At 41.3% G+C, this 16,501-nt stretch overlaps 1 protein-coding gene across 5 annotated transcripts; it reads left to right on the forward strand.

Moving 5' to 3' along the window:
- Positions 1 to 288: 288 nt before the first annotated feature.
- Positions 289 to 13,592, forward strand: LOC131245326 (protein IQ-DOMAIN 10-like). Of its 5 annotated transcripts, none has more exons than XM_058244694.1 (7): positions 289 to 466; positions 564 to 657; positions 2,877 to 2,991; positions 5,136 to 5,303; positions 10,045 to 10,272; positions 12,376 to 12,489; positions 12,847 to 13,592. In XM_058244694.1, exons 3-7 carry the CDS (start codon positions 2,923 to 2,925, stop codon positions 13,240 to 13,242), a joined length of 975 nt encoding a protein of 324 aa, XP_058100677.1. In that variant the 5' UTR covers positions 289 to 466; positions 564 to 657; positions 2,877 to 2,922; the 3' UTR covers positions 13,243 to 13,592. The 5 variants fall into 5 exon arrangements, with proteins under 5 accessions (XP_058100677.1, XP_058100679.1, XP_058100681.1 ...); XM_058244696.1 differs by having other exon boundaries at positions 568 to 657; XM_058244698.1 differs by lacking the exon at positions 564 to 657 and adding an exon at positions 863 to 991.
- Positions 13,593 to 16,501: the final 2,909 nt, after the last annotated feature.

Raw genomic sequence — 16,501 nt, forward strand, 5'->3', positions numbered from 1 at the left:
AAGTATGCGAGATATTAACATGCCAATATGCTTAATGTGTATAAGAGACATTTATATTTGTTCAATCTAGTGTTTTACACAAATATAATAAAATAGTCCATCTATAAAGCTTGATCAGACACCAATGGTTACCACATGGGTCGTGTCCGAATGTAACTTTGATGTACAAAAATTGGACAAGTAGATCCTAACAGCCACCACCGTTTTAGAAATAGAGGTGGACTGATGCCTGAATCCAAACAGATAAGAGCTTCCCAGCTTTTCATTTTATTTATTTTATTATTTTAATTATAAACGCTTTGGAGGAGAGAAAATCGTGCTGCTGCTGGGCCATGGGAATCCACCAGCTTCTCTCTCTCTCTCTCTCTCTCACCCTGCCTTTTGCTAACCTTGTTCTAGAAAAATAAAATCCAAGAAGACCATATCTTCCCAAAACAGCCTCATCTCATCCTCTGCTCCTCCTCAGGTATGAATGGCATTCCAAATCTTTTCTATCTAACCAAAAGCAATGCAACCATCTTCTTCTTTTGTTATTTCTCATGCTATTTTCCTGGTTTCTATAGATAGTTTCTGAGAGAGAGAGAGAGAGAGTTCTTGCCAAAACCAAAAAAGGAAAAAGGAAGAAGAGGGTCTGCGAATTCTGCTCCAAATTTCATTGTGAATATGATCTCTCTCTCTCTCTCTCTCTCTCTCTCTCTCTCTCTCTCTCTCAATTTCGATGTGTTTTGATGGTATTTTCTTTTAGTGGATATGTTGTTAAAAAAAATCTTGATTTTAACTTTTCTTTATATTATTTGTAAATTTACTGTTTTTTTAATTTAATTTTCATTTCATTTTTTTTTCCCCTTTTTGGTGGAACCAGAGATATATGATTCTCTTAGATGAGGTTTGTATTTGATATCATGCTGCGGAAAAACAGGACATGTGCGCAACAGGGTGTTGATCGAGGCTGTTCACTGGCTGGGTTCTATCTTGGATGGATCACTCTCAAGTAATCTTATGGACTGGACTGATGCTAATAGTCGCGTATACTGTTTGTTGGTGGGTTTTGGCCATTTGATGCTAATAGTCGCGTATACTGTTTGTTGGTGGGTTTTGGCCATTTGATGCTAATAGTCGCGTATACTGTTTATCTACCCAATCTTTGTTGGTCATTGATTGGATGGTTGAGATCATTTGATCAGTGGCTGATTCATGGCGAGGCCCACCAGATGAATGGCTCGGATTCTGGGAATTCATGCGGCATGTCCAAATCGTGGGGCAGCAAATGATAATAAGATCTGTGCACTGTGACTGATTCATGTCCTGTTTTTCGATAGCCTAATGGAAAGATTGCTTCTTCTTTATTCCAAAAATATCCAAGTTTTGCTTATATCATTGCAGCATCAGATACTTATCAGCTTGTAAGAATGATACCTGCTCTTTCAAGCGCCAATGGATTTGGTGTCCTGTCTCTATGATGATGCCTTTCTTTTTTTTCTTTTTTTTTCTTTTTTTTTTTTTTCAATTCGAAGTTGGAACTTCTAACGATAGCAATGAATTGATAATGCTGAGAAATTTCAAACTTGATTGGAATCAATACTAGTTCCAAAGATTTGTTGTTTGGAAGTTTTGACTCTTTTATTCGTTGGAAATTAGTCATCATCTTGGCCTGTGGTTTAGTCCACATTAATGTAAAAAGTAGTCATTGTTACTTGCTAGTGGAGGCAACATTCTTTCTTTCTTTTTTCCTTTTTTCTTTCCCCTTTTTCTCAAGCTGAGAACTGTGAGATGAAACCATCAAGTAGAAGAGCCAAAAGATTTGTTGTTTGGAAGTTTTGACTCTTTTATTCGTTGGAAATTAGTCATCATCTTGGCCTGTGGTTTAGTCCACATTAATGTAAAAAGTAGTCATTGTTACTCGCTAGTGGAGGCAACATTCTTTCTTTCTTTTTTACTTTTTTCTTTTCCCTTTTTCTCAAGCTGAGAACTGTGAGATGAAACCATCAAGTAGAAGAGCCAAAAGCACAGATAAAAAGGTGTGAAGTTGAATGGACCATTATCTAAGGTTTTGGTTCTTGGCGACTTGGAACAAAATATTAGCCAATACATATCGGATTTAAAAAAAAAAACCAATATGGTTGATTTGGCCAATGTATTGATCATTTGACCAATGCAGCCGATATGTATCGTTTGATCAGAAAACTGATATCCACAACCTTCCTAGTATTTGGCAATGACAGTTCCTCATCTTGTTTCATGAGATTGTGCAAGTATAATGTTACAAAGTTGGATTTCAACAAGACAACAACCCCATTTGAAGGTTTGATACTCTGGCAAAAAGGAAAATAAAATAAAATAAATAAATAAAAAAATAAAAAGAAAAGAAAGAAAGAAGAACAAAACGAACAAGGTGAAATTGTATAAAACATAATAAATGACAGTACAGTTAGTAGGTTCAGAGCTGTGGAGTGAATTGGAGAAGCTGAATGGCTGATGGATGGACCACAGTAATTATCACAGTGGACACTGGTTGGCCATTGTTGTGGCTGTTGCTTGTGGGTGCTGCATCAATGAGTAGCCTTGCTAGAAAGGCAATCTATCCTCCATATTCTCTATTTTATCAATGGCTAACCATTGTTCATGAATATGCATGCTTCACATGGTGTGAATATGGTAGAGAGTCCATGATGGACTTCATACTTAGGCATTTTAGTTAGCAACCATCCACTTCACTTCTCCATCGGGCATTTTTAACATGTAATATTATGATAGGTCATCTCTATTTACTGGTTTGGATGTGGATAAGTCTTATACATGTGTATGTATGCTTGCACGTATGTACAAATGTATGTTCTTGAAGAGAGATGTCATCACTGTGGAAATTTTTGCGCCAGGTTTTGCTAGATGGTATTGAGTTAGTGGACACTTAGATTAAAGATAATGGGTTCTGGTGACTGGTTCAAGGCGATAATCAGCCTAAAGAAAGCAAAGGAGGACAAATCAAAACAGGTGAAGCTGCCCGAAAACACTTCTCATTTGTACTGCAGAGTTCTGATTTCTGCCAGCATTAGTTGATTATTCATTTCTTGAAACCGAAGCTATTTTACTTTACCACTTTTAACTTTTATGGAATAGAGGGAATGATCCAGTTTCGAAAAAGATGTGGAACATTTTTTAAGGGTGGCTATTTATGTGAGGGAGTGGAAAGTGTCCTTCTAAGCAGTACGTTGTGTGCTGTCAGTGGGCATGCCTTTCCAGCATGTTTTCAATGTGTGATTGTCGCCTCAGACTTCCATTGGGTTATATATAAATCCCAATGACTTTGATACTTACACTTCAGCTGTGTCTGTTTTTATTTTATTTTATTTATTATTTTTTTGAAAGATAATGCTCTTTTATTAAAAAGAAGCATAAGAAAAACAAAGCAACAAGAAAACAGAAAGCAGAGGCGCTGAGAAGGTGACCCAATTACATCCCAAGAAAGGAAAGATTACATCCATTAAGCTTAGACATGCAAGAAACCCAATCAATTACAAGAGATCTAGCCTTTTGAGAGGTTCCCTCCGATGATTTCCTTTCATTTCTGAAGCACCTGTGTTTCTTGCCTCTCAAACAGCCCACCATATCGCTTAGAAAGTCATTCTCCACAACAACTTTCTCATCTTTCCAATGCCCACACTGTGCCAAGCTAACAAGAGCTCTCCCACGGACAGCAGAAAGGACCAAGACACCTGAAAGCGCCTCAAAATATCCACACAGATCTTCCTCACAAAGGGACAGTGGATGAAGAGATGGTTGAATGTCTCCTCCCTGCCCATAGAGGATACAAGCCCTGATAGAGTGGAATGGAGGAATGGGATTTGTGTAGTCAACCCCAATTAGTTGGATAAGGCTTACATGAAGATGACGACGGTGATGCTACAACTCTTTGTGCGTGGGTGCATGCATGCATATGAGGGTGCTTAATGGGGATATTCCAATTGATTAGAATTGGTAGACTGTCAAGAGTTTCAACACGAGGTCACCCATTGTGGTGTGTGTGTGTTAAAAAATAGAGGAGTAATCAACTAACATGTGCAATTAGAGACTTCTAACAAGGGTCTCTCTCTCTCTCTCTCTCTCTCTCTCTCTCTCTCTCTCTCTCTCTCTCTCTCTCTCTCATGCAAACCAGATTAACAAATTATGATTTTTGCACTAAGAAGGTTAACCCCCTACTATACAGTTAAGACGAGGAGAATGAAAAGGGGGAAAATTATGCAGTTCACTAGGAAACAAGAAATGTCCCAAAATAAAGAGAAATATGGCCCTGCAGGCTTACTGTAAATGATAAAGTGCATCTAACACCAAATAAACACAAACCACTTGTTGCTTGCCATGTCAAGTAGGAACATTGATGGCATCATCAAAATTTCCATGTTGCTCCATTTGTCATTACTCATCTTTTGTTGGGTCTTATGAATGTTATCTTTTTCTTATTCATATACATATTTTATCTTTTCTTCAAAAGAAAAAAGAAGAAGAAAAAAAAAGATAAAGGGAAGAAAGACTTATTTATCTCCTTTGTCCTTCTTCATTGGGCACCTATGTGTCATGTCTATGCAATTTGGCTGGCTTTCATGCTAGAGTAGTTTTCCATATACATCCTGGCATCCTTCATGGGATTCTGTTCCAGTTCTTAATTCAGTAGGCTCATGTGGAGATAAAGCCACCATGCTACTGCAGAGCTCTTTCTTTTTGTCCAGGAAGCTATAACCAAAATAAGCTACATGAGAAATTTATTACATTGTATTTGGGTGTGTTTGGTTGCTCAACTGAAATGAATTGAATAAAGATGCCAGTCTGGAGCTTGCCCCTTTCCATTATTTATGGGATGTTTCAAGTCATGGAATTGCTATTAGGGATCTGGTAGTTATTATCAATTGAAATGGTTCAACTCCTGTTTGGGTCATTCATTCTCTTTATTGAATTGATTATCCAAACACAAGCCATTATGACAGTTATACAAATGGTTACACTTTTATGGTAGTTGACTGCCTTCTGGGATGATAAATTGATACTCTGTGCGTCATGCTTATTCCATACACGAATTACGGTGAATTTTCCAGTGGTTGTTTGTCAACAGTTGTTTAATTATCTTGACTTCATTTGCACAGGGGTCTTCTGCTACTGAAAAATCAAATGGATTCAAATGGAGGCATCGCTCTCGTAAATCATCAATTAAGTTTTTCAATGGTGCCTCTAGTGGAAATGCCAGGATTCTTGGAATGCCAATTGAAGACATAGCAGCTACTCGGATTCAAACTGCTTTTCGAAGCTTTATGGTATGTGACTATAATTTGATCAAAACAAGCTTTCCATGTGTATTATGAAACCTTTGATATTCGTAGTGGTGTTGATGATGTTTGATTTCTGCATACTTATTGGGAGACCAAGTTATGGTTGGTAGCTTCAGATCTTTGTAGTTGGGTTTAATCCCTCATTTACATATCTTTTGTTTGGCTTTCTGTAATTTGGTCCGTGGTTGAATAAATCATCTTTGTGTGGAAATGAATTGTTACTTGCTGTTGGCCACTATTTACACCCGCTCTGATGCAAGACATGAAAATTAAATATGATATGCGAGATTTCAGGCTTAAGATCACGTTAGTTTAGAAACAATTACACAAATTCCATATCCCACATGAAAGTCCAAACATTCAATTAAGGGGAATCTATGCGGGTCCAGGCCTACACATGATGGGGCTGGATCAATAAAAATTATGAACCAAACGATACTCAAAGATAAAGAATAATCATCCACGCATGCATAGTAATCAGTCCCTGATCCAAGGGATTCAGAAATTCTAATTCGGGGAACCTTAGGGTAAGAAAATTGGCAAATAACTTAGGAAAAACGTAATCTAGGGCTAGGATTCATGAAAAACGGCTATGAGAGGATAAAAACCTAAGTCAAAAGACGATCCCGCGTGTGGACAACAACAATGGCCCAGACGGACGTGCGTGTGATCCCAGCCGCACGTGTGTGGGGCCCACTATTCAGAAAAAGGCCACCTTGGCCCTAGTCGGTCAGGGATGGTCTCCAAAACCCCCAAATCTCAGCTCGATCCGATGTACGGTTTGTGCGTGGTGCTCCGCCGAAGTTTTAGCTCGCCTGCGGGCCGAAATCTGGAAACCTGCTGTAATGAAGAAATCTGATGGAACAAAATGATGAATTCGAAGTACGGATGGTGGGGGAAGATGGAAAAAAAGATGATGGAGGATGGGGGTGAAGCGGGATCGATGTGGCTTCGCACCACGGTAGTTAGCCCTTCGAAAAGGGAGGGCTTCGCACCCACTTTCGAATTCTTCCACAACCCACGAAGAGAGCAGAAAAATAAAGCAGGAATTTTTTTATTAACTTCAATCAATCAAAAGAACTACAAGGGGTGCCTATTTATAGGGAAAATCCTATACCCCAAAACTCGCACCATGTGCGCAACCTATTACTTGGCGATGAAGTAAACTAAAATAAAAACCAAACAGAGAAATCTAAAGTGTTCACAATGTTCTAAATAATAACAATAAACAAAACCTAAAATATGAAATCAATCCGACGAGTGGGCCATGATCATGAGATCCCATGATGGGCTTTTCTTAATTATCGGGCTCAATCTTTTGAACCAAACTTCGTCTTCTAGGTAGGAGGCCCTCCCTGGACGTCGTCATCGAGACAGATCGATGGTGGGACCCTCCTACTCCGTGCATACGTGCGTAGGTGAGGCGGCGTGCGTGCATGTATGCGCGAGATGTCCCCATCAATTTTCTTCGGCTGTGAAAATTTCGCCACTAGCGAAATAAAACTCCCGAACCACTCCAGGATGTCAAGATCAAGTCTCTTAAGCTCCTCCGCAGTGAGTCACGTGCTGTCTGAAGCTGGGCGTGACTTCCACTTGACCAGGTACTTCTGAAACTTGCCGTTTGACGTTAAAACTATCTGATGGTCCACGATATCCTCTATTTTCTCTCTGGGTGTGTGAAGGTTAGGTATAGGAGGGAGTGACTGAGAAGAAATGTCAGGAAGAATATGCATGGGAGGTAGAGGCTGGAAAAATAGGTTGGGACGGGTAGGTATGAGAGGTAGAGGCTGGAAAAATAGGTCGGGACGGGTAGGTATGGGAGGTAGAGGCTGAAAAAATGGGTCGGGACGGGACCATGGATCAATGGAAAGGTCTGATGAATCAGGATGGTTAGGCGAAAGGCTAGACAATGCATCAATGGCCCCTTAAAATGCAACTAGATCCTCTACATTGAATGTGGAACTAATTCCCATGGAGGGTAGAAGATTTGCCACATACGCATTGAGACCATTTCGTTTTATAATTTTGACGTGTCCAGTACTACGCGTGTTTAACTTACGAACAGCTCTCGGAGGATATTGCTCGGGCCTGATGTGGACCATCATAGAGTCCCTTACATTGAATTCTTTGAAACATTTATGCTGATCTGTAGAAAATTTGTAATATTCATTACTAGTAGTGATCTTTTGCCTGATTTCTTGATGCCATGAATGAATGTGATGCACAAAAGACTCTGCAGGCTCTGACGGCTTATGGGATAGTGACATAGGGACAAGATCAATAGGTTTCTCAGGTTTTTAACCAGTAACGACTTCATAAGGACTGAGACCTGTGGACCTATCGACAGAACTATTAAACGCAAAGTTGGCTGTAGGTATCACGGTGTCCCATGTTCTGGTATGCTCTATATCCCTCCTAGGGGGAGGCTCATCTGATAGATCATCAGGAAAGACATCACGAAACTCATCTACTACCGGAATGGCCTCAGTGGGTAACTCTATACTAGCCTTTGGGGCACTCTCTCTAGCCACAAGGCCGTACGTGTTGTGCCACTCAAAATAGTGGTCTTGATGCCCCTGTTGGGGTGGGTGCACGGGTGCTTGCCCATGACTGATTCCGTGGCCACCTCCATTCATTAGTCTATCTTCCTGGCCACCTGCCTGAGATTGGACATCTACCCCAATGCTGGGATTTGTCCTGGTGGAGGCCTTTAGTTGGGTAATGCGCGCATCAAATTGATCAAAGCGTTGGTCTATATATTGTTCATAGCACTTACCCAAATACTCGATTTGCTGGGACAACTTGTCATTGACTCTAGCAGTTGCTCCATGTTTAGTGTAGGGTGCAAGCTAAAACCATGACCCGTACGTGTGGGCATACAACCTAAGGACTTTCTATGACGACTATATGCATCTAAAAACTAAATGATCTACGAGACTCTATATGAAGGAGACTACACACCGTTACGAAAATTCAGCTATATATCAGGGACTACGGTTTTCTGGCAGCTATATATGATGGACTGGATGCATGAATGACTCAAACAAAACTAAACCCTAAATATGTGGTGAATTCCCCTACAAGAACCCTAGCCTCTGATACCAAATTTGATGCAGGACATGAAAATTAAATATGATATGCGAGATTTCAGGCTTAAGATCACGTTAGTTCAGAAACAATTACACAAATTCCATATCCCACATGAAAGTCCAAACATTCAATTAAGGAGAATCTATGCGGGTCCAAGCCTACACATGATAGGGCTGGATCAATAAAAATTATGAACCAAACGATACTCAAAGATAAGGAATAATCATCCACGCATGCATAGTAATCAGTCCCTAATCCAAGGGATTCAGAAATTCCAATTCGGGGAACCCTAGGGTAAGAAAATTGGCAAATAACTTAGGAAAAACGTAATCTGGGGCTAGGATTCATGAAAAACGGTTATGAGAGGATAAAAGAGGATAAAAACCTGAGCCAAAAGACGATCCCGTGTGTGGACAGCAACAATGGCCCAGATGGACGTGCGTGTGATCCCAGCCGCACGTGTGTGGGGCCCACTATTTAGAAAAAGGCCACCTTGGCCCTGGTCGGTCAGGGATGGTCTCCAAAACCTCCAAATCTCAGCTCGATCCGATGTACGGTTTGTGCGTGGTGCTCCGCCGAAGTTTCAGCTCGCCTGCAGGCTGAAATCTGGAAACCTGCTGTAATGAAGAAATCTGATGCAACAAAATGACGAATTCGAAGTACGGATGGTGGGGGAAGATGGAAAAAAAAATGATGGAGGATGGGGGTGAATCGGGATCGATGTGGCTTCGCACCACGGTAGTTAGCCCTTCGAAAAGGGAGGGCTTCGCACCTACTTTTGAATTCTTCTACAACTCACGAAGAGAGCAGAAAAATAAAGCAGGAATTTTTTTATTAACTTCAATCAATCAAAATAACTACAAGGGGTGCCTATTTATAGGAAAAATCCTATACCCCAAAACTTGCACCATGTGCACAACCTATTACTTGGGGATGAAGTAAAATAAAATAAAAACCAAACAGAGAAATCTAAAGCATTCACAATGTTCTAAATAGTAACAATAAACAAAACTTAAAATATGAAATCAATACGAGTGGGCCACGATCATGAGATCCGATGATGGGCTTGTCTTGATTATCGGGCCCAATCTTTTGAACCAAACTTCGTCTTCTAGGTAGGAGGCCCTCCCTGGACGTCGTCATTGAGACAGATCGATGGTGGGGCCCTCCTACTCCGTGCGTACGTGCGTAGGTGAGGCGGCGTACATGCACGTATGCGCCAGATGTCACCATTACGCTCTGATTGATAAACTTGCCCATGCTTGAGGATGTGGTCCGTGGGGTGCGGAAGAAAGTTACTGAATTGACCTGCGGATCTTCAATCTTGAAGCATTGTAACAGAGAAGATATTCTCCTTCTGTTGTATGATGATTCGTTGTCATCTGTTTTCTTGTTTCTTTTCAGGCTTTTAATAATTATTCCATTATTAGAAAAAAAAAAAAGAAGGAACTTTGCTTTGTTATATGGAAAATGGAAAAAATGGAAAGGAATGGGTGTGTTTATGAGTCAGAATGGGTGCTGATCTAATAGAAAATTGTGATTCTGGTGCCTCCCTTTCTTGTCGTCATCAAACTGTTTATCATATTGTATTTTGCCTATCAATACCACTTATTGGAACTATTTTCACTAATGACAGGCAAGGAAAGCTTTACGTTGTTTGAAAGGGTCAGTAAGATTACAGGTCGTTACACAAGGTCATACCGTCAACAAGCAAGCATTGACCACCTTGAACTATCTCAAATCATGGAGCAAAATACAGGCCCAGATTAGAGCTCGTCGGATTTGTATGGTAACAGAAGGCCGAATTCGACAAAAGAAGCATGACAATCAATTAAAGCTTGAGGCCAAGCTCCACGAGCTAGAGGTAAGAGTGACTGGTGCTCTTGTAATGAATTGAGGTGCTTAAATTATATTATGTTGGTGGTCCTCCTCTCATTTGTTGTGTCCCTGTCGAGATTTGAAATCATTTAGTTATTCATATTCTTGTATTTTTAAAGAGAAGCTCTCAAGTCCAACCTGTTGGACCACAAAGTATGGTCCCACCCAGCGGACAACTTCCAACCTATTAAGCGCATGTGACATCCAACCTACCTGGTAGGTTGGTCCTATCATGAGGATCACCTTGTGAAAAATTCAACCATATCCACTCAGCAAATGGACCACACTTGTATTTTGCTATTTATCAGTGACTTGACATTTGTTTTATGGTGTGGCCCATCTGATGAGTCAATAGGACTGTTTTTTGCAGTAGGTGATCCTCATGGTGGGGCCAGCTTATTGGTAAGGATTTGGCTGTCACATGCACTTGAAGGTTGGAAGTTGTCCTTTGGGTGGATCACACGTTGTAGTCCAACCAGTTGGACTTGAGATGTTCTTGTTTAAAAAAGAAAATTAAAAAGAACTAAAGCTGTAGTTCTCTCATATGCAAGCATGATACAGGCATTAGTGATGCAAAACAATGGATTTCTCGCAGTTTGGTAGTTGTATTTGTACCAGCTTTCGCTATTATTAATTGAGTGGACTTTTCCTATTCAAGAAGCTTCAGTGTACCACGGATGCTGTTAACAGTGGTCTAATCTCCAAACCATAGGTTTACAATTTGTATTTGTATTTGCCGAAGATGGTGTTGGGGATTTTCTCTTTTCTGTTGACCACATATAGTTTGGTTAGTTAATTTAAATTTTGTATTTTGGTGGACCTACATACACACCGGTAAAGAATTTGAACAGCATCTTCTACCTATTTGCTTGTAATCTTTCATAGGGTACATTCACAGAAACAAGACATTAGCAGGAAAGGTCCATGGGAGGGAGCTAGTTCTGCTGTAATCAAACACAGAGACTTTCTCTTTATCACTAGCTTCTTGCTTTCAGCTATTCGTGTTCTTTGTGCTTTTCTAGACAGGCGAACCTGCCTGTACTCATCCCTACTCGAGTGTCACATGCTTGTGTTCTCAAGGGTCCAGTCTTCATTGCCGTGTTTTTTTCTTTTCTTTTCTTGAACTACAGATGGAAAGAGAATTCTGATTATTTTTTAAGGAGGTATTATATAATGCTTGAACCGAGAATATCTACAGTGCACTCAGGTTTTCAGTTTGTACCAGTAGGGCCCATGATTTAGTGTTCCAAATTGTTGATATTGTTGGCCCCACTAGATGCCCCATGCAGTTAAAATTTCCCAAATTAGAAGATCACATCCACTAGATTTTGGCCCTTTTTGGTTGAACCTGGACCCTTTTTTAATTGCCCATTTTCTGGCTACAGCTTGAAGGGTCATGCTTTTCCCAAATAGGAGATTTTTGGCGTATGGTCCCCAATAGTTTGACCCACCATATAATAAGTTCGGATCACCCGAATGACGGGCCCACTTGCACAACTGGTAACCTCAATGTGCTGTAGATATTCTCTGATCAAGGACTGTATAATTCTTCTTCCTGAAATCATAGCACTATAAAGGTGGGCCATCCCGATCACCTGAAATTGGAGAGCACATCTCATTTAGTGTAATATCAATGCCACTAATTTGGAAGCTTAAACCTTGTGCATTCTGGACTTTCCTGCATGTGGGTTTTATTCATAGCTGCACGAAGCAGGAAGTGAAGCGGAATAGATTTGGGTGTGGGAGTGGGGAAGCATCTGTTTTAAGGTGTAAGCAAGTATAAAACAACCAGGGAGAGGGAGCGGGCGCATGAGTCGGAAGCACAACTTGAAAAGGGTGCAACACCTTGTAAGAAGAACCGTGCAGCTATGGTTTTATTTGATTAAACATGAGCAACATGTATGCAACTGCTACATGTCGATTTTAGGGCTGGCAAGAGAACCAAACTGGAAAAACTCTGTTTTTGCTGCTTCCTCAAAAAAAAAAAAAAAGCACTTCATATAAAGCGCACTGTCTTGCCGCCATTGCATTTCTCATGCCGTCGGTTTATACCGCCTTTTTGAGCAATAACAGTTTGTCAGCCCAACAGGTTGAATGGTGTGGCGGCTCTGATACGATGGAGGAAATTCTTGCTAGAATACAACAGAGAGAAGAAGCTGCAGTTAAGCGTGAACGGGCAATGGCTTATGCCTTTTCTCATCAGGTATGTTGTTCGTTTAGCATTCACTCCATTGCTTAAGTGGTGTGTTTGGATGCTCAGTTGTAATGAATTGCAATAACTGAAGTCAGTGAAGTGGGCTGCCCCTCTCCATTCACAATGAAAGACCAGTCTCCAGATTACCATTATGATTGCTTCAAGTTGGACTTGGAAAACGGAGAATCGCAGTCAGGTGTTTGTTCTCGTCATTGCAAATAAAAAGAAATGGTGCCCCACTGACTTCGACAGTTTCCTTCTTTATTGAATTTGATTTTATTGCAATTCAATTGAATCAAGCAGCCAAATGCAGCCTAAATGGCTGGGTGTTAGGGAAGAGCATGATTCAAATCCTGTGATTTGCAGTGGCGTGCCAATTCCAACCCGAACCTGGGCCATGTCACCTATGACTTTAGCAAAGGCTGGGGGTGGAGCTGGATGGAACGTTGGATCTCCGCACGCCCGTGGGAAAGCAGGATTCCCGTCCAGTCCAGCCCCACTAAAAACCAAAGCAAGCAAGCAAGCAAGGTGAGTAAAAATCTAAGCCCATCAGCGACGCGAACCTCCGTCCCAGTAAAAACTCCTTCCTCTAATGGGAAAGGACATGCCCGCGTTGCTGACCTACCAAAGATGAAAAAATTGCCCACCGAGAAAGAGAAACCTGTAATGCAGGAGGTGAAGACTAAGGTAGTGGTAAGCTCTTCTCCTTCTACCAAAGCCGGTGAAACAAATGGCAAGCAAGAGCAGGCAGTTTCATCATGAACAAGTGAAAAAGGTATTTGACGCAATGCCGGTACCGGGGTGGGCCATGGGACCGATCACTGATCTACTGCCGGGTTCAATGCAAGACAAGGCGAAACATGTGGGTGGAAGAGGGGTATTTCCTTAGCAGCCTTGTTTGGTTGTCTTCTCGTTGTTTCATATATAGAAATGTTGGTGTGGAGAGAGAGAGAGAGAGAGAGAGAGAGAGAGAGGGTTTGATGGAAGCGTGCAAAATAAAAAGAACAGGCCACACTTGTGGAAGTAGCCTGATCAAATATATCTATTTATTATGTAAATTTAGCAATTTGAATTCTGTATTTGCTTTCATCACAAGGTATGCTTTTGTGTAATTGATTCTTTGTGGAAGATGACACGCACAGCTCGTGTGGTATGCAGGTTTCAGCTCCGGTTTGTTTCATACCACTGTGGATGGGCTGTCTGAAAGTATCGTCAATGGGACAATCATAACATTTCAATTTGTGCCCTATGGATAAGAGAGATGGTTAATGTGAGATTGAACTGTAAAGAAACAGGGTCCCCATGATTGGTTGCTGGGAACTTCCATTGCCGGATATTTTTGGGCATGGTCCATTGGTGGGACATAGCATTACCAATGGTCTGGATTGCCCGGCCATGGTGTCCACTTGAACCTGACTGCACAAATCGTGTTGCGTGTCGTGTAATTACTTGTGTTATGATCCTCGATCCTGGAATATGCAAACTACACTTGGGATTTTCACTTAGTTGCACATACAGGTCACTACCGACCTATTGCCAGCCATGGGTGAGGGTCAGGCCCAGTCGCTATAGGACTGGGCTAGGCCTGGACCAGGGCCAATGCCTTTTTGGCCTGACTAGTGCTGGGGTCAACACCACGTCCCTCGCCTAACGTATTGCCAGCCATGGGTGAGGGCTGGGCAGTGTGTAGAGAGGCTCCTGCGTCCCATTTCTGACTAGTAATTGGTTGGGCGAAGGCTGGGTGATGTTGGCCCCATCCCTAGTTGAGCTAAAATGGCCTTGGCTATGGTCTAGGCCTAACCCAGCCCTGTAGCTGCAGGGGATGGCTGAGCTAACCCATGTAAGGAAAAGAGATTAATCTAGACGTAGATGCAATATAATGGGCAAATAAAAGTAATGAGAGCAAAATAAATTACGGATGGCGGTTAAGTTGGTGAAATGATTGGTAGACCGAATGGTCTTCCAAACCTAAATGGTTGTGGTGTTGATCAACAGAATGTGTCTGTTGAATCCCTAAAGACTAGGGGATTTGGGGAATTCGATAATAAAGTCATGAATATTTAACTAAAACTAATCCGACTTGCTGCAATGATGTATTGGACAAAAGCAGAAACTAAATTACATTAAGCTAATCGATTGCCGAACAGAAGCGAAAAGGTGTGAACTATGACAGCATTGAGCTGAAAAGAGTTGTGTTTTGAGATAAATGTCAATGATAGGTAGCGTTGAGCTGAAAAAAATGTTGTGTTGATTATATTTGTAAACTGTGAAGTCAAAAGATTTTCTTCTGTATTTGAGACAACCTAATGGGACTGAATATATAGAGATTACAACTATCTATACAAGGAAAACAACAAACTCAGAATCCTCTACCTATGGAAATAAACTATACAAGGTATACTAGTTATACAAGGTATGTGAGCTATCTAACATCCTCCCTCAAGCTAATGCTGGTTATCGACAAGTAATAGCTTGCCAATTTGAAAAGAGTGACGTGTAGAAGTGAGAGACTTGGTGAGAGTGTCGGCAATCTGATCATGGGATGCAACATGTGGAAGAGAAATGAGCCCATACTGAAATTTTCCGCGAATAAAGTGACAGTCAACTTCAATATGCTTTGTCCGTTCATGAAAAACCGGGTTAGAGGCAATCTGAATAGCACTGAGATTATCGACATGGAGTAAAGTAGGATTCTGTAGAGGAATGCCCAAGTTTGAAAGAAGTCCACGTAACCAGACGAGCTCACTACATGCAGCGGACATCGCCCGATACTCAGCTTCTGTGCTTGATTTGGAAATAGTGGTCTGCTTCTTACAATTCCAAGAGATGAGAGAAGTGCCGAGAAAGACACAATAGCTAGTGGTAGATCTTCGTGTAAGAGCGCAACCGGCCCAATCAGCATCCGAATAAGCACGAAGGTCCAGAGTCGTCATGGAGGAGAAGAACAGGGATAAATCTAGAGTTCCACGAAGGTATCGTAGGATGCGCAACATCGCAGTCATACGAAGAGTCCGAGGAGCAGAAACAAACTGACTGACAACTTGTAAAGCGGAAACAATATCAGAGCAAGTCATAGTTAAGTAAACCAGACTCCCAACTAAACGGCGGTATAAGTCGGGCTGTGCAAGTAGATCACCATCGTCACGGCCATAGTGAATGTTAAGTTCTAAAGGAGTCTGAACTGTCTTTTGATCCATCAATGATGCCAATGCGAGAAAATCTTTGGTATATTTACGCTGGCTGACCAGGATCCCATGGTTGAAACGTAAAAATTCAAGTCCAAGAAAGAATGTTAGATGGCCGAGGTCTTTCATCTTGAAGGATGATTGCAAAACTTTCTTTAAAGCCGAAATACCAGTAGCACCACTACCAGTCAGGAGGAGGTCGTCAACATAAACCAGAACAATGACAATTCCGTGAGTAGTGGCGTGCAAAAATAAGGATGGGTCATGACCACTTTGAGTAAAGCTAGTACCCGTAACAACATCGTGAAGCGTTGGAACCATGCCCGAGGTGCCTGTTTGAGGCCGTACATGGCTTTCTTTAGGCGACATACCTTATTGTCAGGGATTAAAGAGCCAGGAGGAGGTTTCAAATATACGATTTCTTGGAGATCTCCATCAAGAAAATCATTTTTCACATCCATCTAAACGAGTGACCATGAGCGAACAGAAGATATATCCAAAAGAGTACGAACAGTTTTCATCTTGGCCATAGGAGCGAAAGTCTCATCATAATCAATTCCGTATTCCTGTTTGTATCCCTGACCGACAAGTTGAGCCTTGTATCGATCCAATGATCCATCAGACTTGAGCTTGACAGAATAAATCCATTTGCTACCAATTAGCTGTTGGTCAGCAGGTCGAGTGACAATGTCCCACATATAATTATCATCCAATGCCGTAAGTTCTTCTGCCATAACATTCTTCTAACAATTATGAGTGGCTGCCTGAGAGTATGAAGTAGGAATAGAAACAGTATCCAGAGTAGCATTCATGATAGACATAAAGCATATTAAGCG

Source organism: Magnolia sinica, chromosome 5 (genome assembly GCF_029962835.1).
Source record: "Magnolia sinica isolate HGM2019 chromosome 5, MsV1, whole genome shotgun sequence".
NCBI classification, from domain to species: Eukaryota; Viridiplantae; Streptophyta; class Magnoliopsida; order Magnoliales; family Magnoliaceae; genus Magnolia; species Magnolia sinica.